This window comes from Centruroides sculpturatus, unplaced genomic scaffold, assembly GCF_000671375.1.
Source record: "Centruroides sculpturatus isolate CEXI.00-Female unplaced genomic scaffold, Cexi_2.0 scaffold208, whole genome shotgun sequence".
Lineage (NCBI taxonomy): Eukaryota > Metazoa > Arthropoda > Arachnida > Scorpiones > Buthidae > Centruroides > Centruroides sculpturatus.
Window position 1 is genome coordinate 58,474 of NW_019385210.1, and position 25,367 is coordinate 83,840.

Consider the following 25,367-nt stretch of genomic DNA (forward strand, 5'->3'; position numbering starts at 1 on the left):
AAAACTTCAATCCATTCTTTGGACCATGTCATGTGTTTTTGTGCCCAATCAAGTCTGTCACTTTTGTGCTTTAATGAAAGTGGTGGCATTACAGCTTTTTTTCTGAATTTTAACATTGGAGATTTATTTAAAACTCTCCACACTGTTGTGCTGCTACAAGGCAAGTCTAATTCTTGTTTTATTTTTCTTACTGATGTTTGTTTTGTGGAGCAAACCTTCATGTTTTGTCTACAATCTCAAGGTGTAATCTTGGGTTTTGGACCTGTCTTGAATTTTGGTACATCCTTGCCACGTCTTTTTGATAAATAATCACCAACAGTTGATTTTGGACAACTTATATATGCTGCAATTTCTTTTATTGACTTGCCTTGTGATTTATAGGCATCAATCTGCCCTTTTTCATAATCAGATAAATTCTTTGTTCTACCCATTTTAGAATGTTGAACAACATAAAGAATTTGTATTACAATTAGATATGTAAGCTAATTTGCATATTTCAATGCTTGAAACTAAACAATATTCTATGTAAGTCAAGAAATGAGTACCTGTCCAGATAAATATGTAACAGTTTTTTGTACAAAATTTTCAAAAATATTATTTTCAGTAAAAAAATGTTAATGTTTGATTAAAATTCTTATTTTGCAGTGTGGAAACATGTAAATCCATGTTATTTTTAATAAAACATTTGTCACTTAATGCAGCAAATTTGGGTTTCACTTTAATTTTTTCATGTCCATATAAATTTAAAATGCACCTTAATAATAATTACTTGCAAAATTTTACTGTTTATCTTAATAATATTTAATTTGCAACATAGTAGTGAGAAAAATACCCATTAAAAACAATTAAAATAGTATTTTTCCTTTGATAAATTATGCTAAGACAACTGCACAATATCAATAAATAGCTTGAATTCAAATTTTCACTTCAATAACAAGTCAAAACTTAATAAAAATTAATTTTACAAGTTCATTCATACATTGTTTATAAACATCAACCTCTGTCTTTTAAATGAATGAAGATAATGCAATATTTGTAAAATTCAAAGTATCTTTTATTGTGTAGGCATTTGTATGAAAATTATTATAGGAGAAGTTTATTTACATTAGGAAATTAATTTTATAATAAATAGCATATTAAAAAATTTCATTCATAATTTAAATACAATACTTATATATAATTTAAACAGCTTTCAAAAGACTTTATATTGTATATATACTGTATATAGAACTTTTTATACATAACAAAATTTATAAAACAGCACACATTAGCAATAATCTCTCAATATTAAAATTTTCTAAAATATTGGATTGTTAACTGGAATTGTCTGATTTTATTTTTATTAAGTTTTCTTTACTTTGGCATCTGCAGCCTGTAAATTAAAATTTTTATCTTAAAAGTTTTATTTAACACAAAGGCTAACAAAGAAAATATCCACTTACAAGTTTTGATTCAATATTTTCTAATTTCTCTTCTGTCTTACTTATTTCTTTTCTTTTCTTCTTAATATTCTATTTAAAAGAAGTAGTTTTCTAAAAATATTTCAAGATTCTAATTTATTTAAAGTATTACAAATTTTGTTTAAGCTATCATTTTTATAAAGTAAATATATATAAACACAAAAAACTAATAAATGTAAATCTTAATACCTCTTCAACTTTCAACATGTCATCTTCTTTCTGTAAAATTATTTTAGCAGTCAACTGTTCCAACTTTTTCTAAATTTAAAATACATTTTGTTGTTATAAATAACAAAATATTTCTTATAGATGAGAAAAATTGATTACAAGCAACTATAGAAAACAAAGCTATTTAATTGGTTCTTTTAAGATAAATATTTCACTTGTATTAACAACTAAATATTGACATCACTAAATATAAATTAAATCCATGAAGAATGGTAAATTATCTGCTAATTTTCAATTTCAGAAAATTTTATTCTGCAACACATAGGGACAAATTTATACTTTATTTTAAGTATATAATTTCAACAAAGCATGAATTGAATTTTATTTAATTACTTGTAACAATTTATTCTTTTAGAATCATAACTTATTTCAGTATTCAACATTGCATATACATACTCTGTTCTGCTTTATGGCTAAATTAATCAATCTTTCTCTTTCTAGACTCCTACGAGTTAGTTTCAATATTTTTTCAGCTTCTTTCAATTCCCTCATTTTCAATTTATTTTCTTCCTGTGTGAATATTTAATTACAAATACTTAATGAAAAAAGTAAATTTTAATTTTTAAACTAACTTACTTTTAATCTATTTATTTCATGAGTAGCTGAATGTAGTTGATTTTCTAAGCTTCTATAAGAAAAATAAATTTTAATTACTGGTAGTTATGCTAATATTTTTCTGTAATTTTTATTAGAATATATTATAAACCTAAAATGTTCTTCTTGATCAACAAGTTCATTCTGAGCAAGAGTTTTGAGTACTTCAATTGCATTAATAAAACGTTTATGATCTTTTTTCCTTTCTTTAATTAATACATTCCATTCCATATGAGGAACAATTGCAAGAGATACCGCACCTTCCAGTTCTGTTATGCCAAGCGAATGAGCTAATGAATTTATAAGATTCAAATACTAAAAAAAGAAAACTAATATTTAATATTATGCGTGATAAATTAATCCACAGAATCTTGAACAACTTACAGTTTCTTCACATTGTTTAATTGTATCATATAAAAAGATTTCATTAAAAGGTTGCTCTTGAATAACTTCTAAATTACTAGTGCTAAAGGAATGATTATCGTGCTTCCATTCATTTAAAGGATTTAAAATATTCATATCAAAATTTTCTTTGGAATCATCTGTAAAAGAAGTTGTTTTCAAATTATTTGTTTGTTTAGCAAAAAGTTGAATTCACACAAAACTGTTTTATTAAAATACAGTAGAGCATCGATTATCCAACCCCCGATTAACCGTCACCTCGGTTAACCGACCGTGTTCTAGTCGGCAAATTCAAATGTCCGCTAGTGATGTGGCGCTATAATATTTGGCTATGTCTTGGCTACTTTAGTAGTACTTTTACGTGTTTTAGCTGGCAACACTGGCTTGACAATGAAAGGGAGCCAGTATTTAAACAAGGCTTAATTTTCTAATTTTTAACGACGACTATTATTTTTTAAAAATTTAGCGACGACTATTATTTTTTAAAAATTTTTGTTAGGCTTAACATTGATGAAAATTCAACGCAAACTAGGTTAATAGCAATATACTAATATACTAATTACATGGGATATAATAATATACTACACTAATAATGGATTTTTTCATACTTTTCGGTTATCCGACTTTTCAATTATCCGACCAACCCCAGTCCCCAATTGAGTTGGATAATCGATGCTCTACTGTAGTTTTTCTTGCTATCAGATCTTAAATAAAAGTAAAAGAAGTAATAAACAAATTTAATTGAAATTAATATAAAGACTAAAATGTAAGAGAGTGAGTTTATTTTTCATAATTTTTGTCTCAAGTCTTCTGAAAAATAAATTACTCTTCATGCATCTATTATGTGATTTATTCTTCATATTAATAACATAAAGAGAATTACAAAAACTTTTATATTGAAATAACAAGAAGGAATATAAAAGATATACAAATACAGAAAATCCCTAACAAAATATATTTTTATCAATATATAAAGGTACTGTACAGTACTGTACTTACATGAGAATGCAATAAGGTCAAACATGAAGATTTATTATTCTAAAACTCTAATATCATTAAGCAGATTATATTAAAAAAAAAATCAAATTAGGAAACTTCAAAACTGATTAAAAGTATAAATATAATATGTACCCCAACCCCAACATCTGNTTACATGGGATATAATAATATACTACACTAATAATGGATTTTTTCATACTTTTCAGTTATCCGACTTTTCAATTATCCGACCAACCCCAGTCCCCAATTGAGTTGGATAATCGATGCTCTACTGTAGTTTTTCTTGCTATCAGATCTTAAATAAAAGTAAAAGAAGTAATAAACAAATTTAATTGAAATTAATATAAAGACTAAAATGTAAGAGAGTGAGTTTATTTTTCATAATTTTTGTCTCAAGTCTTCTGAAAAATAAATTACTCTTCATGCATCTATTATGTGATTTATTCTTCATATTAATAACATAAAGAGAATTACAAAAACTTTTATATTGAAATAACAAGAAGGAATATAAAAGATATACAAATACAGAAAATCCCTAACAAAATATATTTTTATCAATATATAAAGGTACTGTACAGTACTGTACTTACATGAGAATGCAATAAGGTCAAACATGAAGATTTATTATTCTAAAACTCTAATATCATTAAGCAGATTATATTAAAAAAAAAATCAAATTAGGAAACTTCAAAACTGATTAAAAGTATAAATATAATATGTACCCCAACCCCAACATCTGTATTGTAATTTATAACAAATATTTAATTAATACACTTATAATAATTGTTTAAACAATAACTGATAAATAATAGTTAAAAACTCTAATGAAGAATAATCAATGATAAAATAAAATGAAAGCACTGTTATTTATTAAATAAAATAATTCTAAGCTAATTCTAAAATAATTCTGAGCAAATTAGTAAAAAAAAAATTAAAATAGGGAGATAGTGTTGAGTTAATTGTCAAGCGGGATTGTGATAGTCTATGAGGTGTTGGCAAAACTCTGGCATCTTGTAGGATCTAAAATGACTTTTTTCTAGTACTTGATATTTCCTTTTCTTGTAGAAAAATGAAATAGTGCATATAAGTCTGTTTCTACTCAAACATTTCATGTCAATGAATGAGTCAGACCAATGTAGCTTTACTATATAGATACAGTGGGTGATTGGCTAATGAACAGTTTGGACTCAAACACATGTTCATATAATGAACATCTTACAGAACAAACACAAGAAATGATGTAAAATTATGAATACTGGATTGGTCTTCCCTTGTCTCCAGATGATAATTTGAAACCTTTCAGAGCATGAACAATGTTGACATCAATACTCAACCTGATACCAATTGGATATTATTCCTCCAAACTTTGAAACTCTCCTTTGTAATTCCAGCCTTTTGTTTACCTTTCTGACAGAAATAATTTTTTATAGTGTTTGCGAGACTGTTGGCATTCATTAAGTTTTGTGTCAGTTTTTATTTTCGAAAGGTGAAAGTTTAACTGTCCCATCAGATATTCGTTAATGTTTTAATACCAAATTTCAAATTCCATCCAGGACTCACATTTACATAATTTTTTGTATGCTAGTTGATTTCTGTTATCTGAATTTTTGTAAGTGCTTTTCTGAACTATTTATTTAAAAAAGAAACTGATGGAGCCTAAAAAGAGTGGAGTGTCAAAAACTGTACTCACCATAGAAACCAAGCAAGCAATAATAGCCAAGGTAGAGAGTGAGTAGAAGATGTCTGATCTTGCCTGGCTTGAACAGGTCTACAGTAGGCACAATCTTAACTAAGAAAGATATACAGTAGAGCGTCGATTATCCAAATCAATTGGGGACTGGGGTTGTTCGGAAAATCGATATTTCGGATAACTGATTATGTACAAAAAAAAATATTAATTTATCCTGTGTTGAAATTTTTCTCCGTTGCATGTTGCTTTGCGTTGAATTTTCATCAATGTTAAGCCTAACGAAGACTATTGTATCTTTAAAAATTATTTTTTTTATTTTGTACAAACAAAATAAATATATTGAAAAATATAAAAACAATAAAAAATTATACTTCAGAAGTTAATTTAGTATAAAAAATGTAAAATATTTGAGTAGCCCAAGACATAGCCAAAGATTCACAGCGCCACAGAACTGGCGAAAATTTAAATTTGCCCACTGGAATTCTTTCGGATAATTGACGTTTCGGATAATTGACTTTCGGATAACTGACGCTCTACTGTAATCAAGAAGATGCAAGCAGCTAAAGGAGTAATGAAAATCACATCTGAGAAACAAAGATGTGCCATTCATTAAAAAAAATGGAGAGATTGCTTTTAATTTGGATAAAAGAAAGAGAAATGAAGAGATGTAACTAGTATGACTATCATTCAAGAGAAAGCTAGAGAAATTTTTGAAGAACTAAAGAAACAAATAAAGAAAAATGCCACATTCATCACATAACGAGATAGAATTCAAGGCTACCACTGGATGGTTTGCAAAGTTTAGAAGATCTGGCATTAAACATGTGTTAATCCATGGTGAGTCTGCTAGTGCAGATAAAAAAGAAGCTGAGAAGTTCTGTCTCAAATTTGAAGAATTCATTAAAAAAGAAGGATATTGTCCACAACAAATTTTCAATTGTGATGAATTGTTACAAAAGTTAATGTTATATAAATGTTATACAAAAGATGAATGTTATATAAGCCAAAAATTGTAATAAATTTTTGGTTTATATAACATGTAATATTTTTATTCAAAATTGAATTTATAAAAATAACAAATTTTAATTTTCTACATGATTAAAATTTACAAATTAGAAAAAGTTCATACCAATAGAATAAAGACCATCTTCTATCTGACTTATTCTATTTTGGAATTCTTCTAACCTTTGTTGATGTCTCTCTTCTAAGCATCTAGTTCCAATAGTTGATAATTTTTCTTGCTAAGTCATGATATATATTATTTCATTTGCATATTTAAAATTAACTTACAATTTTATATAATTTTCCATAAAAATATCAGTTTAATAAATATTTACTATTAAATATATTTCAAATTATCCGATTATTAATATCAGATCTGAAGATTAAAAACTGATTTAATATATACATTCTAAATACATTTTATGACATCTTCAAGAAACTATCCTTTTATACCATTTTAATAATTTAGTTTATTAATTTATTATATGCTATTACTATACAAAATTTTAGTTTAGACTGAAAATAAGTTTTGTTCTGTAACTAATTTAATGCAGCTTGTTAATTTTTTTAAAATAAATTTTTATTTATGTATATTTGATATTAGATCGAGCCTCCATTTACTAATATAAAATTAATCCTATTAATCATTCACTAATCTGCTCATAAAAATCGCATATATATATATATATATATATAGAATTTCTAAAATTAATGAAAATAATGTCTACTTTTCAATATATAATTGTAAATTGCTTTTTTGATTAAATGGCCTGTTAATTAAATTTAAAAATCAGAAGTACTACTGAATAAGTAAGTTATAACAAGAAAAATATCTGAAGTTATTATAAAAAGTTATGAATTATTTTTAACAAATGTTAAAATAATTCCTAAATTTATGATATAATGTGTATGATTTTTTTCCTAGTAATTCTCAAAACAATTTAAATATACTTTTTTACTTTAAAATTTGTTTATTTAATTGAAAGCAGAAAAAGTACTTATTTTTTTCTGCTTTAAATTAATTTTATATAGGAATGGCTTGATTGCTGACTATTGATATGCTTTCAATATCCAGAAAGTAATTTAATATTAAGAAATTTACAAAATATTACTTGATAAAAATTATTCAAGTCATGTTCATATGTATATTATTTCTTGTATGCTAATTATCATCTATAATTTATATATTTCTGATTATGATGAAAATAATGAATTATGCCATTTCTGGAATGAAACATTATGACTTGATGTTCAGAAATAACCTAATTTTTAAGATTTTGAATGCACAGCAATAAGTACAACCATGATATGTATGACAAGTACAACCATGTACAAAATATGCATGAACTTTTAGCACTGGTTCTAACACCAATCAGTTACATGACTTGGGTGATTGTGTTTCTGCCATTTTTCTTATAATTTTCTGCTTGCATTTACTTTGAAATAAGTTGATTCCTGTTATCTTTCTATATATACTGATGAAGCATATAGAATGATGAAATAAATAAGTATAATTGATTTTATGATTTACAACCCTTAAACTATTGTAGTGTCATGGAAGAAATGGTCAGCAGCTTACCTATATGACTTCTGTATCCAAAATTAAAACAAACTTGTGTCTACATTGTTTGGTATTACCCCAAGATTTAGGGTAATACCAAACAAGATGTTATGGCTCAAACATTTGTTACAATTTTTGCTTTTAAATAAATCTTGCAGTTTAGTTTATCTTAAAATTCATTACAGTGATAAATTGAAACATCATATATGATAGTTTCTACAAACAAACTAAATACTCTAACTTTCAAAATCTCTGCATTATCTTCATCTCTATTATATTCATTATCTGCAATTTTCTAAAGGAATCCATAGTACATAAATTTATTGACTAATGAAATAATATTCATTTTTATAATATATTAGTAAATCTTTAGTTCAATTCAGTTTAAATCAATTCAACACAATTGATTTAGTCATAACAAATTATCATCCAGTTCTTGTTACTAGAATAATTTTATCATGTAAAAAATAATCTTAGTCATAATTAGAGTATAAGGATTATTTAAATAATAAAAATTCTGAGTTCTGGGTGTTAATTATTAATTATTACAATAATTATGTAGAATAACTTAAAAATTAATATTTTGTATTTTTTTAAGAACTGAATTTGATATGACATTATTTATGTACAGCAATGATGCTCAAACTTTTAACTGACAGGCCAAATTTCACACAAGTTATATATAGGAAGGCAGATAACAAATATTTTGTATATTCCAAATACTAAAAGAAGGCCTATTTCTATCATTCATAAGTGATGTATCAAATATGTTCAGATACAACTAATCTACAGTATTAAAGTTTCTAAAAGTTTTGGAAAATATAAACATATCTAAAACTGAAAACCATGAAAAAATAAAAATATATAAATTCAAAAAATTTATTTCAAATAGAATTTTGAATATAGTGTAAGAATTTTGAATTTGACTTATGTATGTATGCCTACAGAAGTGAAAGTATCTGATATTTTTTTTTATTGATTATCACAAAAGTATTCAGCAATCATTGGCCAGAACATTATTATAATCATATTTATAACAATTTTAATAATGAATATATGAACAAACAGTACTTACCTCTGTTTGTGAAATATTAAAATCAACTCTATTTTTTAGTTTCTTAATTATTTCTTCTTTCATTCGTAAATCTTTCTCTAATCTCTGTAATCTTGCATTAAACTGCCTGAATGAAGAGAGATTTGTGTGCTGTTATTTTTTTAATCTTATATTCTATCTTATAACATATGATAAGAAACATAAATTGCATTGTTAAAAATAATTATATTATGTTTTAATTTATATCTAAATATATTTTGGACACTGCATAGAAACTAATACAAACTGAAGCATGCTGTAATTATAAATTTTGCTAATTACAATTAGTGCATAAATAATCATGCTCAAGCAACATTTAACTGAGTGAAGTGTGAAAAATATTTGCCTAATTTCCTTTCTTTGTTTTAATATCACAGCTTCTTTTCCCTCAACTCCAGCTCTAAACTGAGCATTTTCCATCTGTAATCGCTTGATGTGATTTTCTTTTTTCTATGTTAAAACAGTATAAAAAGAATTATTTCATTTAAATGAAATGTTTTAATATACAGTGTAACCTGATTTATGAGTTCCTGAAAACTCATAAATTACAATCTCATAAACAGGGTAAAGCTTTCTTCATTGTTTCTTTGCACAAAATAACCTTTTGTTTCAGCATAAGTCAATCACCTTACCAAAGTTTCCCAAATAACATTAACCTAATCATCAGTTTTATTTATTCACTTAAACAAAAAGAACTAATACAAAATGAGCAATTATTTATTGTGACATTATCACAATGCTGGGCTACAATTTTTAATCATTTTTTTTAATTCATTTAATTTAAAATATATGTTCTCCACCTCAAATTAGTAGTGTCTTGCCCCTGTACATAATACTTTTCCTGTTAGCAACAGGGTCATGCCGTCATCTATCTAACTCCTTATGGGAAACCTTTTTGAATTGAAATACAGTAGAGCGTCGTTTATCCGAAAGCATTCCAGTCGGCAAATTTAAATTTTCGCTAGTGCTGTGGCTCTGCAATCTTCGGCTATTTCTCGGGCTACTCAAATATTTTACGTTTTTGATACTAAATTAACATCTGAAGTATAATTTTTTATTGTTTTTATATTTTTCAATAAATTTATTTTGTTTGTACAAAATAAAAAAATAATTTTTAATGATACAATAGTCTTCGTTAGGCTTAACATCGACGAAAATTCAAAGCAAAGCGACATGCAACGGAGAGAAATTTCAACATGGGATAAATTAATATATTTTTTCGTACATGATTCGTTATCCAAAAAATAAGTTATCCAAACCACCTCAGTCCCCAATTGATTCGGATAAACGACGCTCTACTGTAACATGACTTTCAGTTTGCATTGGAAGTTCATATATAGTTAGTCAGGGCCTCCTACTCCTAAGCTTTCCATATCTGATCTTGAATTTCACCTATCTAACACTGTTCTTGAGATTAAGGAAAGACAGATGAACAGACAGATTACAATGGAAATTTATAGGTCTACAACTTTTTCAAATTGCAGCCCAATGAGCTAAATGAATATAAAGTTATAAAACATTTCTTTATTTAATGGTAAGAAAAAGGAAGTTAGTTAAGACAATACATAAGCAAAAATACTAGTAAAATACATTAAAATATTTTTTAATTAATGAAATTGTAATCCAGAGATAAAAATTTCACTAAACTGCACAATCACATTAGATCAATCTTAACAAATATATATTGTAAATAATTCAAAGAAAATGAAAATTTCCATCAAATTAGCTTTGCATAGATTTAAATCTCATTGCACTTGTGATTATTATATTGCATTCTCATAAATATTGGTCATTGATTGTTATTAAATATGTCATCTCATAAATCAAGAGGAGAGACAAAATAAAAATAATTTGTTGTATCAAAATTCTTACATATCATAAATCAGGATCACACTGTATTGATTCTATTTCATTACAGTATATTTTTTGCACAGTAGTTTGTTTTTTGTGTATGTTTAGAATTAATATAGACTACCATGTAAAAAACATACATTTAATATATCAAAATTTTATTTATTGTTAAATAAAATTTAACAAAAAAATAAAATATATCTATATGACAAAAAAACATTTAATTAGCACTAATGAATCAGACTTATTATACTTCTAGCATATTTAATTAATCTCTCCAAAATTCATTTCAGCCTTACTGGCCTTTTGAATTGGATAACGTACAAAAATCAGAGTCTACGGTGACTATTGCCAACATCACAATATACCTTAAAAGTACAATAATTGCAAATTATTATTATAAATATAAGTTATATCTAAATCTGTAACAATACTATACTATACAAGTCCAAGAAGAAAAAACGTTGGGAATAGTCCTTTTGTCTTCTTTATTGTTGTGGTTATTTTCTTTTCTTCTGTGGTGCGAGTGGATGTGAGATGTGGTGGAGACAGAATAACTTAATTTTCTTATAATAACTTAATAAACTTAATTATTTGCAACTATTGTACTTCTAAGGTATATTGTATGTTGGCAATAGTCACCATACAATCTGATTTTTGTGCGTTATCCAATTGAAAAGGCCAGTAAAGCTGAAATGCATTTTGGAAAGGTTAATTAAATATGCTAGGAGTATAATAAGCCTGGTTCAGTAGTGCTAATTAACTACGTTTTTTTGTAAATTAGTAATACAGGTAAGAAGCTTTTTAATACATCTATATGAGTTTCATCTCATTTAAGATTCAAAAAATTATAATATTAAATCACTAATTATCTTTAATTTCTATATAAAAAATAAGTTTTAAAAAACATTACAAGATAATTTGCTTTCTGAAAATATATACACTTTTTATTTTGTGGGAAGTCACTGCAGTGACTCTCAATTTCAAAGAAATACTTAAGCTTAAATAACTAAATATGCAAAATGGTATAATTTAGATAAAAGCATATTTTAAACTTACTGTTATATATTAAGTATTTTTTGATCTATCAATTTTTTATTTAAGTAAAAGCAACTTAAAATTTTGTTCAATTAAAGAAGCCTAAATAATGGATTGTTGCAAAACAGAACACTAAAATATATAGTGTTCATCATAAATACCAAGTGTTATCACAACATTGGAACTGTTTCATTTATTATGTTTATTAGAAATAACAACAAAACATACACTATGGTACAACTAGTATAATTATTCTTTATCCTCATTATCAAAATTATAGCTGTTACTTTTGATAAAATATACTGGATATCCTCCAAACAGCTTCACATTAACTACAGATACAGAAAGTTATGATAATCTATAGACATCACTGTATAAAAATATATTGTTATATATTATTACAATAATCATTATTAAGTCCTTAGTAAATATCACTGATTTGTAGTATTTTCTAGAAACGTAATAATGATTATTACAACAATAACTGTAGAAGTTCTACAAGACAAATATACAACAATAACTTTTATTTATTTTAATTATGTTTTAGTATTGTTTATTTATTGTCAAACCAGAAGTTAGTGATTCTCAAATCATACAATTGCATCTCAATAGTAAAGTGTTCTACTGGGATGTTAAGAAATGATCATTGTTATTGTCATTTATCATTAATAATAATTTTTTAGTACAACTCCCACACGATATTCTATCCACTAGTTTCAATACAATATAGCATTAAAAAACACAGTTTCCATAATTATTTCATTAAATCATCACTAAATGTTATCACATTTTGATAAGTATTTCTGTATGCATTTAATCAATTTATAAAAAAAATGCATTTTATTTTTTTATAAATTGATTAAATGCACAATTTGAACAAATTTTATAAATACAATATTGCTATTTCTTTCTGATATTAACACTACAAAAACTGATTTGGGTAACAGGTATTAAAAATCTCTAGATTTTGATGTCTATGAAATATATAGTATGATACTGTTATTATTTTTCATGAATTGTAATTTTTATAACTGCCTGAAATTATCTCTTCAACAGGATGAGATTATGTTGAACATATTTGCAGTACAACTGATAATGTTCATTAATTCTTCATATATTGCTATTTTTATTATTGCATACATTAATACATATCATAAAGTTGAAAAATATAATATTTTCTAGACATAATAAAACAATAAGCAAACAGCATTATATTTAAAAAGTAATAGAAACTAATCAAAAAGTCATTTTTTTTTATATTTCTGTAGTTTTTAAATACATACTATAATGTTTCAGTCAGTGAGATAGCATCAGTGAAAGTACAGTATTTCCATGCACCCTCAATAGCATATATGCTATTGAGGGTGCATGCAATGTTGTGTGTTATGGAATGGAGGATGTTATTAAGGGTGCTCAATATCATCCTCAATAACATTCCATAGAAAATTGCTTGAGTCAAAACTTTTTGTACTTTTCTCCTTTTTTTTTTAATTCACAAAATCTAAAAGTATATTATACATTTATAAAANAATTATACTTCAGAAGTTAATTTAGTATAAAAAATGTAAAATATTTGAGTAGCCCAAGACATAGCCAAAGATTCACAGCGCCACAGAACTGGCGAAAATTTAAATTTGCCCACTGGAATTCTTTCGGATAATTGACGTTTCGGATAATTGACTTTCGGATAACTGACGCTCTACTGTAATCAAGAAGATGCAAGCAGCTAAAGGAGTAATGAAAATCACATCTGAGAAACAAAGATGTGCCATTCATTAAAAAAAATGGAGAGATTGCTTTTAATTTGGATAAAAGAAAGAGAAATGAAGAGATGTAACTAGTATGACTATCATTCAAGAGAAAGCTAGAGAAATTTTTGAAGAACTAAAGAAACAAATAAAGAAAAATGCCACATTCATCACATAACGAGATAGAATTCAAGGCTACCACTGGATGGTTTGCAAAGTTTAGAAGATCTGGCATTAAACATGTGTTAATCCATGGTGAGTCTGCTAGTGCAGATAAAAAAGAAGCTGAGAAGTTCTGTCTCAAATTTGAAGAATTCATTAAAAAAGAAGGATATTGTCCACAACAAATTTTCAATTGTGATGAATTGTTACAAAAGTTAATGTTATATAAATGTTATACAAAAGATGAATGTTATATAAGCCAAAAATTGTAATAAATTTTTGGTTTATATAACATGTAATATTTTTATTCAAAATTGAATTTATAAAAATAACAAATTTTAATTTTCTACATGATTAAAATTTACAAATTAGAAAAAGTTCATACCAATAGAATAAAGACCATCTTCTATCTGACTTATTCTATTTTGGAATTCTTCTAACCTTTGTTGATGTCTCTCTTCTAAGCATCTAGTTCCAATAGTTGATAATTTTTCTTGCTAAGTCATGATATATATTATTTCATTTGCATATTTAAAATTAACTTACAATTTTATATAATTTTCCATAAAAATNTGATTTTAGAAGAAATGCATTTGAACCTCATTATTTCTGATAAATTAAAAATAAAATAAGCGTTAAATTAAACCGTTACTTTGGAAAATTAATTTATGTACTTGTTTAAATGTTTAATTATCTTCTGAATTTTACTTTTCAGTATTCGGGACAGCGGTAGACTTTAATGTTGAATATTGCAAAATCAAAGATGAACGCATTGAATACACTAACGGACAATTGATATCGTTGTAAGTATATTTTCATTGAAGTAATAAAACATCCTTACTACACCCGATACGTTTAAATCTTTACATCAACCAAAGCCGATTTATCGGGCTAGAAACGGCTATAATACTAATAATTTAATAGAAAACTTGCCTGAAATTATTCTTTGCATTTCAGTTATTTCTACATCTTTTTCATAAATTAAATGCTGTGCTTGTTCAAAATGGATCTGAAGTTGATGTATGACATAACTTTGCTTTTCGGCATTTTTTTGCCACGCAAGAATTTCTTCTTTATATTTGTTTTCTAATTCGTTCCATTCTGATTTTATTAACTCCAATTCTCTTACTTTCTCTTCTTCTGTTTCTTTTAATTTGGCTTTAAGTTCACTTTCTCTTAATGATATTAAATTTAATTTATCAGCCATATCACATGCCACATTCATATGTTGTTTTTTAACATCCTTCATTTCAGCCACAGTCTAAAAAGTTTAAGGAAATTTCAATAGTAAGGGATTGAAAAATTCTTAATATAAACAAAACATTAAATACCAGTCATGAAAACATCAATATCATATTTATTTTGGAGGTAACTGTTGTCTTAATTCATCAAGCTGTGTCTAAAGAATCTAGTAAGTCCAATGCTATTGTAGTTATAGGTTTTTGTTAATAAGTGATGTATATTATGGACATAGGCTGACAAGTACAGAGTAAATTGTAACTGAATTATTATGCATAATTAGATATAATGCATAATAAATTTTAATGTAAATTTTTATTGTAAAATCCTAGAAACTATTTAATTATTGTTATTTTTACAGACAAATTTAATTTTAATAGAATATTGCAATTTTTGATCAATGGATTATCAAATGGAAACCTATTATATATCTAAAATGACCTATTATAAAACCATCTTCATGTTAAAATATAATACATAAAAGCATAAACTAGAATTTAATGATTATATTCTTGAATATTTTCAATACTACATATAGAAAATTCAGTTGTATCTATGTAATCCTTTACATAAAGAGATCCCTTACAATAATCCATCATTGGTGTAACTACAAAGCTGGACAGCTGGCCTAAAAGACACTATATTGTTTATGTTTGGATGTGTACAGAGCTTACTGCTATCTGTGCAAGAAAGCTTTATTCTTTTATGAAATAGCATCAAATTATTAGTTTTCTGTTCACAAATATGGAATTCATTTAGGAAACAATGCTGACATGAATGAACAATCTTTATAATCATTGTTGCATCTAGATTGAGATTCTAAGCCTTCTATCTTCATATTACTTGATTTTATAATTGCACTTTTCATCATACTTATTTTTATCTTTCTTATTTAAATTATTATTGAATTATAGTTTAAACTTTTCATTTTGAGTAATATTTTTTAATTTAAAAATTGCTATTCCATTTCATAAGTGAATTTTTTCCTATGATTTTCTGATATATATTTTTAAAATCACAGATTACTATTTTAATCTGCATAGAATGTTTAACTGCACAACACTGGGATATAAATAAAACTTATGACTCACCAACCAATCAACTGGTGTGAATAATGTTTAAGTGACGAATGTTTTCATTACCTCTTCTGGGCACTTCTTCAGGTCAATTCTTATTTCAAGTAGGCTGGTTATTGAATGTCAATGGCCAGCCTACTTGAAATAAGAATTGACCAAATCGGAGAAAGAAGAAGACTGGAAGAAGTGCCCAGAAGGATTACTCACTTAAAGAAGTAGTGCCCAGAAGTGCACCAGAAGGATTTCGTTACTTAAACATTATTCACACCGGTTGATTGGTTGGTAAGTCATAAGTTTTATTTAATCTGCAATTCATTAATCATAGTAAATAAAAAAATTGTCATATTTAGTTTACTTTATAAATATTTAAATGTAATTTAATACAGTTAATCCTAAATACTGTATTAGTATATCACAGAATATAGAAATAAATTACGTAATAATTGTATAATTAGGTAAGCTAGCAAAGAAAAATAAAATTCAATATAGACAAAAAATCAAAAATATAATTGGATAAAATTTTAATAACATTAAATTCCTATTTAATAAGACTTTGTTAGATCTGTAGCATGCTGATAGTAGTATTATTTAATAGCACTTGATTTATTATTAAAATCCTTTCAAAGTTCTTTTTGATATGACAAGAGTCTTTTAATCAATAAAAATATTAATCACACCAAACTTTAATATTTGAATTTAGAGATCTACCATAACACTAATACAGGATAAAAAACTATGGAGTGAATATTTTTTCTATTTTATTTTATGAATGTTTAGTTCAATATTAGCTATTATAAAAGATATATAAAATAAAATATTTGCAAAGATAATACAGAAGTTAGAATCAAATAACAAGCAAAACTTTTTGCTCTTAAATAATTTCGTATTCATTATGCTACAGGTCTGCTATATTCATACCAATACTTTATTCAAATTACAGAAAAATTTCATAATTATTTCAGTTATACTTATAATCAAATAAAAATAAATTTAGAAGTATCACAATTATTTGAATTTTATTATAATTAAAATGTCTAAGCTTAATTGAAAGTCACATACTCAACACTCAAGATTTCAAACATCTCAAAATAAAACATCTTTATTTACAACTAACTATATATATCATTTACAAAATAATACATTTGTATTAATCACTAAGTAACGTTTTAATATAGACAAATCCTTTCACTATTATTTCTCTATAACACTACCAGTTTCTTTTACAGTGATTGATAGGAACAATAATTCCAAACATGTTCAATCAGGAAAGCCAATATCAACATTTCATATTTTTCTTTGTCCATTAATTCAGAGATATTTAACAATTTCATTCTGAAACTTTATTGACTAATTACAATCAAAAGCAAGCTATCATTTCTACTAGTCAAAATCAAAAGTAGAATTTCTGTTAGTAATCTTACTAATTTTCTATACAAATAAGATACATGAATTATAAAAAACTTGTTTCCACATTTCACATATACTGCATCATTCATAATCTTATGACAGTTAACTGATTATAATCTTAACAGTTTTTAAATTCACATTTTAATTAATGTGTTTGAAATGAATACCACCTCTAAGACTGATTTAGCAAAATTTTGAAATAATGAGGATTGTTTTTATATCATTTTAATGACAACTTTTACAACAGCTTTTTTGGTACTAATTATATAATTATAATTTAAAATACTATAATGGCTTGGTTTTTAGGTCATGATTTATCTTCACAAATAGATTATGGCATATATTCTTTAAAAATAAATACTGTAAGGAAATTTTTCAATATAGACAAATTTAAACTAGAAAAGTTTGTCATTTCAGTAAACTGAAAGCTGGAAGAGTAATATGGCATCTTTTATGTCTATCTCAATGTTGAGAACTTGGTTCTGCAATGCAACAACCACCAGACCAATTTAAAACCTGAGAGATGTTATTAAATATTAATGTGAATTCTAATGAGTGATTATTACTAAGTTTAAAAATATTAACTGATTATATCTTTTAAATAATTGCATAGTAAGCTACTCTTCTTTATAGTTGTTTGAATGAGCTTTTGTTTGCCTTCAAATAAATATTCGAGCAAATGATCTGATGTCAGAGAATAACATTTTTTTGGTCCAATGTGAATATAAATAAAGCTTATCTAACTTATTCATTTTATTTAAGATTGTCTTCAATCTTATTCCCACATTAAGTAGGAATAATAATATTTGTACACAATATATAATCATAGAGACCCAAGAAACTTTCCACTAACTAGTATTTAAGGGAATGGCATGATGAATCCAATAATAGTTTAGAACATGCCAATCTGATTCAATTAATTGGTAACTATACAAGATTATACAATCTAATCTGTATTAAGGTTTAGTAAATCTATCATTCTGCAAAATGTATAATATAATACAATGACTTAGGTAAAATACTTTCTTCAATCACATAAAAATAAAAGCTGCATCATTTATATACAAGCTGTAACAATTCCTATACTTTGGAAGATGGACATTTTTTAGCAGCATGTACTTCAAGGAAGACTGTTTTCAAAGCATAATAAAATATTTTTCTCAATATCTTAGTCAACAAGTACTTTCCAGTAATCCTTGCTTAGATATAATGAGATTATATCAAACTCATAGTTTATTTTCCATTAGCTTATATAATTTTTCAAAAATATATTAATATAAATATATCTATCTCATCACAGCTAACATTATAAAAGTTAATTTCAAACAATAAAGTTAACTACAAGTATTTTGATAACATGACATATATACAATTCTTCCATATTGGCACAATAATTAGGTAAACAAAACACAATCTCTAATTATGAAGCAGGAATTAGTTTATTTTTATTTGAAGGAAAAATAAATCTAATGTTGTAAATTAAGTATCTACCATTATATGACTTTCACAAGAAAACTTGTATCAAGCACCAATATCCATTAGTATTACATTGAAAAACTAGATTTTTTAATTCTATAATAGAGTACAAATGGCATTATCATAATCTAAATTACTGTCATATTTAGTCTTTCATTCTTCTTTTATATAATATGATCCAGAAAAAGTTATTTTACTAGATTTTATTGTTTTAAAAAACACTGATATTATGCATCTATACTATATATTAGATGATCTTTTTAATGTTAATATAAAAATATCAAATATGCCTTTCTAGCTTTTAAAATTCTGAAAATTAATCTTATATACAATGAGAGAGTTAATCTGCTATTTTAGTGTGAAATAAATAATTTTACCATAGAAATGGTAAAATTTATTTTAGTTGTGTATAGTTTATTTTTTTTCTATCATGAATTTAATGTCATGTTTAGGGCTGCCACAAGCAGGCATACACCATATGGGCATCAAAAGACATTCCTAATTAAATGCCCTATATGAATTGTCAAATGACAAAAAAATAGAACAAACACTACACTGAAAAAGTAAAATTGTGAACTCCAATAATGCAGGTATTATTACTTACATTATATATTTATATGAATTTATAGTATTGCACAATCAAATGTATGTTAAGTGGCCCTAATGGTAAATCTCTCGTCCAGTGAGGAATAAACTTGTAGACTACTACATATCATTGCCAGACATTCATACCATCCAAACTCAATTCAAAGGAGTTTTGTTGGTGATAAAAAAATAGAAATTTACAGTGTATTTGCACTAATTCCTAAGGGGCAAAAAATAGGACTCTCATACAGGTGTGAGATACTCTATAAGTGGCATTTCCCACAATCTCATTTATTGCCATAAATTCAACAATTGTTATTACTACAATTTGCTAATTGATATAGCCATGTTTAAGGTTATAATATGTTTTTATTTGTTTTTTGAAACCGTGTCCTGTTTTATGCCACAATGTTTTTATTTACTATAATTAAACATTCCTTTCTAAAAACAGAAAGTGAGTAGTTGGGCTGCAATTTGAAAACAATTATAGATCTATAAATTCCAACTTTCATCCATCTGTCTGCCTGTTCTTCCTTAATCTTGAGAATGGTATCCTTAATCTTGAGACATATGTATGTCAAGACCAGATATAGAAAGATTAGGGGCAGGAAGCCCTGATTAACTATATAGGAACTTCTGATGCAAACTGGAAATCACATTATTTCAATTCAAAAATTCCACCTAAAAGGAGTTAGATAGATAACTGGTCTGGCATGACTATATTGCTAACAGGAAAAGTATGATGTACAGGAGCAAGACACTACTAATTTGAGGTGGAGAGAATATATTTTAAATTACATAAATTTTAAAAATATGGTTAAAAATTGTAATAAATACTTGCTCATTTTCTTTTAGATATATATAGTAATTTAGAATGAGTCTAACTAAAAACTATTATTTAGTTTAGCAGTTTTCATTTTCTGCCAAAATAAATGATGATGACAGTTTAAGTAATAAGCTTATGTCTAATGTTATTGTATATTTAGATTGTAAAACAGCAGAGAAATACTTTCTTATATTTTCACATTAAACTAAATATTTAATTTTCAAAAATTTTAAAGAAAAAAATTTGCAAAAGTTTACTTTCTTTGGCCCCTTATTTTAAAAGAAATTCAGCTAATACATAGTATAATTGCACATTAATGGATCTCTGAAATCTGTTTTTTGGAGGAAAAGGTCCATAATTTTTTTGGATCATCCTAGGTAAATTTAATAATAATTATCAAATTTCACTTTAAAATATTTATCATATGATCAATAAATTTATCTTGCATTAACAAAAATTTAATCAATTACAATGAAATTTTCAATTACATGAAGAGTAGTCTTCTTTAGACTATAAAATAAAAACATAAGAATAAATAAATATTCATATATAATTTAAAATATGATTTTTTCAGTTTGAAAATCTTTATAGACTACAAATATATACAGTATATTGTTAAAATTTTTTGATAATTGAATAACATCTAAATTAAAAAATTACAATAAACCCCTACTAACTCTGACTAATGGGAGGTGAAGGTTGTCCGAGGAGGTGGGTATACAGTACAGTAATTTATCATGATCAGCTCTATACAGAAGTTTTTACTGCTAAATTTATTATTACAGGAAATGAGCTCAAAAGAATTTTATGACATACAGCAGTATATAGTAATATAATGCACAATATCAAAAGCATTCATTAATTATAATATGTCTACTGTCAAGAAATTTTATACTATTATGTAATTTTTTTGAAAAAATTTGTCAGGGTTATGAGAAGTCTGAATTGGCAAGGGATTTACTGTATATATGTAATGAATTTTTAATAAAAATATTTTTTTTAATAACTGAAAAATTATTCAATTATCAATATTAGAATATGTACTCATGAATATAAAATAAAATATAAATATATATTTTACTTTTAAAAATCAATAATTTCTTATCTAGTTTTGATTTATCAAACAATATAATCTAATTTTAATTTTTTCCTCCTTTTTAGGAAGTTGAGCATTTAAAATGTAAATATTTTCAAACTAATGATACTTATAATTCAGATTCAGAAGACCAACTTGAAACTAAAGAACAAACTGTTTAAAATATTTAAATTTTTATGAATGAGCAATTAAAAAATTCTACTTCTATCAAACATTTTTCTTCAGTAAATTTCAAAGATTTTAGATAAAAAAAAAAAAACAATGTCATTAGTACAGTTACAAACATTCAATCCAATAATTCAAATTTTAATTAAAGCTAAACAATCTATTGGGCTATATTACCGCTAATTTGGGGAGACTATCCAATTTGTGGATAAGAGACTAATTTGATTCTTCTTTTTTTTTTATAGATAAGATACTGTTATTTAAGTTTGTTTTTTTTCTCTGGACAGCTCTCCCACTTTTAGGTTTAAGATTGAATTTATCTTTCTATTGTAGCTATAAGTTAATATGTATCTATGATTTGCATTAATAGATACATTGTATGATTTCTCCATGCATCATGGTTGTATCAGTTTGCTAAGTAAATAAATAATAATTAGCCTTAATATAGCCCAATAATCCAGCAGATTGTTTGAATCATGGAAGAAACTATATTAATTAAAACCAATATAAATAAAACCTGTCAAGAAAATGAACACTCACTCACCAAATAAACCATCACCAGTTCATAACCAAACAGAAAAATTCTTTCTACGTACGTTTTCATCTATATGTAATAGACATCCTCAGGTATTGACGATATCGAACTAACGGCTAGTAGAATAGAATGTTTTTGAAAGTTTCGTTTAACTATGTAATTCGAATATGTTGCGTTAAAATTGAAAATATGTAAAATAAATATTTTACATATGTAAAGAATTTTTCTGTTTGGTTATGAACTGGTGATGGTTTATTTGGCGAGTGTTATATAATTAAGTACCCAGTTTTTTTAAATACAGTATAAAGAAAATGAACAATGGTAAACAATTAAAAAGTAAATAAAATGGAAATGAAGTGAATATAACAGAATTCATATACGAGAATACTAAGTTTTAAGTCTTCTGAAGCTGAACTACATGATTCAGAAACATTCAAAAACAGGACTGAAATTAAAGTTTTGAATATCATTATATGATAAATCTGGCGATAATTCTATTAAACCATATTTTTTAAAAATTATTAAAATGTCAATATTATCAAGTGATATAAACAATAATATAAATAATAATAATCATCTTGCAAAACAATTAATCAAAATTAAATATTTAAATATTATCTGTAAAAGCTCCATTTTCTGAAACTGCTAAAATTAGATACTAAATNTTGTTAATTTAATTGGTTCAAAATCATTTTTATCATTTACATCCTGTACAGACTGGTCACTAGATTGTTGTACATGTTCTATTATATTTTGAGATTTAATAGAATCCAAGATACAAAGAACATCTATAAGAAAAATTCCTCTCAGGAGCTATAGCCATCAAGTTAGGAAACCACTGATCTAAATTATGTTTCAAAAATAAAAATTATATATTATATATTCATTACAAATAGTTTCATTATATTACAATAAAAATCATTATTATTAAGAGGTAATTTTAAATTTTCTTATTACTATAAATACAATAATTGCAAAGACTTAGCTATATGCAAGTTATAAAACAACGAATTTTCAATTAATAAATATTGTCTAAGGTTATCATTTTCCTGATCCATTATAAGTTACCTTTAGATAATTGGGTCATCCAATTGTCTAATTTCAATAATGTTTAGATTATTTACTGATGATGACTTATCAGAAATGTATAATTTTTCTTTTTGTTTTTTAAATTCTAAAATGTTTCCAAAACATTTTTATCCTCAATAGTCTACTATATATTTCATCAATCATCTGATAATGTTGCAAAATTTATCATCATTATTTATATGCAGATACCATATATCATCAACAATCTAATGTATATTTAGAAAAAATTTGTGTAAGATTTATAATAGATACATTTTGCATATAATAAAAAAATATTTTATTTAATATTTGAGGTCTTATACATTTGCTTCAAATATATTTCTCTTAAAAACTTTTTTCTTAGTAAAATGTGTGTGTGTGTGGACAGATTGTAAAAAATAAATAAAAAAAAGTTGATATAAATGTTTTTTGACATACCTAAACATTTAAATTGCATGTGTTGATTTTCTAAATAAGTCTAGAATTTATTAATTATCTATAAGATTCTAAGTGTTGAATTTTTGAAAATTAATTTTACTAAGATAAAGCATTTATAACTTACCAATTCTAATTCTTGTAATTTTTCTGGAATACTTTCTTCAATTGAATCAGTCTGAATTCCAATGTCAATTTTATTACTTTGATTTGTTTCTTTTCTATAAAAATATTCTCTATCAGATTCTTCTATTTGAGTTCCAATTTCATTCATTTGAAGACTGCAAACTTGTATACCTATTTCTCTCATATTAATAATAAATGAATATTCAGTTCTGTATGGAATAGCTTCTTCATACTTGGCTGTTTCTTTAGTAATATTTTCATGAATTTCTTCTTTTTTAACTATATTTCCATTTACATTTTCATATTTATACTCTGGTTCAGATTGAGAAGAAATATTTTTATCATAACTTGAATCTTTAAGTAAATGAAATTTAGGTTTCTCTTCAACTAAATTATTAAAGTTATCTTCAAGAAGTTCTGTTTCCATATCTAATGAATTTTCACACTTAATTTTGTTTTTAGAAGTTCTGTTTGAATTTTCCACTAGTTCATATAATAAATCTGTTGAGACATTAGAATCACAGTTCAATGATATGAAACGATAAAATTTATCATGTATATCTTTTGAAATATTATATTCTATAGATTCATTTGTATTCTTCTGAATAGACTGTTTTTCAGATAACTCATTTTGTTCATTTCTTAAATTATTTGATTCTATTTCATTAACATCAAAATTATTCTCATTTTTTAAATCATTATTGGTTTCATTTGTTAATTTAATTGGTTCAAAATCATTTTTATCATTTACATCCTGTACAGACTGGTCACTAGATTGTTGTACATGTTCTATTATATTTTGAGATTTAATAGAATCCAAGATACAAAGAACATCTATAAGAAAAATTCATAATTGATTCATTATAAAATAAGNGTTAATTTAATTGGTTCAAAATCATTTTTATCATTTACATCCTGTACAGACTGGTCACTAGATTGTTGTACATGTTCTATTATATTTTGAGATTTAATAGAATCCAAGATACAAAGAACATCTATAAGAAAAATTCATAATTGATTCATTATAAAATAAGTAAACCATTTCAAAAATAAAAATAATTTAGAGAGATTAATTTTATGAATTAATGTTATATATAAATAGTCATACAATACTCAGAGGTGTGCAAATTATTAGACTCAATGCCAGTTTCTTTCATTACTTACTGGCTACAAACTAAACTGTAAAGCTGTTTTGCAATGCAATGCAATATTGTTGCTTAGGTGTATTACATATAGTTGTAAATTTTCTCTTTAGAAATCTGGTAGAGAAATTTTATTTTATAAAAGTTCTCTCAAAAATGACAGCTTTGTTCATTGACTCTTACAATAGCTATTTTATTCAGACTATTAATTTATGTTTAACTATTTCATTTTAGCTTCTTTTGTGAGTTTTTTTTAATAAAAATGTAATTAGTTTAAGTATTTTTTAGTGATATTTCAACTTTTCTAACTCTATAATAATTATTTGCATTATTTTATTTAGGCTATCCTGCTGTCAGTGTTCT

The 25,367-nt window shown here is 25.3% G+C and overlaps 3 protein-coding genes across 4 annotated transcripts in view; all 3 read right to left on the minus strand.

Annotated features, from left to right (window-relative positions):
- Positions 1-562, minus strand: part of LOC111636163 — a 2,536-nt gene extending 1,974 nt beyond the window's left edge. The window contains exon 1 of the mRNA XM_023381357.1: positions 368-562. Coding sequence (XP_023237125.1) covers positions 368-431 — 64 coding nt within the window. The 5' untranslated portion in view covers positions 432-562. The remainder of the gene's footprint in view (positions 1-367) is intronic.
- Positions 563-1,479: 917 nt separating this feature from the next.
- LOC111636161 lies at positions 1,480-12,630 on the minus strand. Of its 2 annotated transcripts, XM_023381355.1 has the most exons (10): positions 11,940-12,630; positions 9,376-9,479; positions 9,012-9,117; positions 6,503-6,614; positions 2,667-2,824; positions 2,395-2,597; positions 2,265-2,316; positions 2,085-2,198; positions 1,650-1,718; positions 1,480-1,532 (listed from the first exon to the last, which is right to left on the minus strand). In XM_023381355.1, exons 2-10 carry the CDS (start codon positions 9,447-9,449, stop codon positions 1,512-1,514), a joined length of 909 nt encoding a protein of 302 aa, XP_023237123.1. In that variant the 5' UTR covers positions 9,450-9,479; positions 11,940-12,630; the 3' UTR covers positions 1,480-1,511. The 2 variants fall into 2 exon arrangements, with proteins under 2 accessions (XP_023237123.1, XP_023237122.1); XM_023381354.1 differs by lacking the exon at positions 11,940-12,630 and having other exon boundaries at positions 9,376-9,731.
- Positions 12,631-14,729: 2,099 nt separating this feature from the next.
- On the minus strand, positions 14,730-24,809 carry LOC111636167 (uncharacterized protein PFB0145c-like). The gene is made up of 3 exons (XM_023381360.1): positions 24,788-24,809; positions 23,864-24,696; positions 14,730-15,089 (listed from the first exon to the last, which is right to left on the minus strand). The coding sequence occupies exons 1-3, from the start codon at positions 24,807-24,809 to the stop codon at positions 14,730-14,732; spliced, it is 1,215 nt and encodes a 404-aa protein (XP_023237128.1).
- Between the last annotated feature and the right edge of the window lie 558 nt (positions 24,810-25,367).

What these genes read in the sequence shown, in the direction of transcription:
- LOC111636161 (XM_023381355.1), bottom strand. Translation starts at nt 9,449, where the DNA reads ATGGAAAATGCTCAGTTTAGAGCTGGAGTTGAGGGAAAAGAAGCTGTG. An exon ending in TTAATATTTCACAAACAGAG is followed by an intron (nt 6,615 to 9,011) that starts GTAAGTACTGTT and finishes ATCATGACTTAG; the next exon opens with CAAGAAAAATTATCAACTAT. An exon ending in TAGCCATAAAGCAGAACAGA is followed by an intron (nt 1,719 to 2,084) that starts GTATGTATATGC and finishes TTTTAAATTTAG; the next exon opens with AAAAAGTTGGAACAGTTGAC.
- LOC111636167 (XM_023381360.1), bottom strand. Translation starts at nt 24,809, where the DNA reads ATGTACAACAATCTAGTGACCA. An exon ending in GTACAACAATCTAGTGACCA is followed by an intron (nt 24,697 to 24,787) that starts GTCTGTACAGGA and finishes TTTTTCTTATAG; the next exon opens with ATGTTCTTTGTATCTTGGAT. An exon ending in AATTACAAGAATTAGAATTG is followed by an intron (nt 15,090 to 23,863) that starts GTAAGTTATAAA and finishes TAAACTTTTTAG; the next exon opens with ACTGTGGCTGAAATGAAGGA.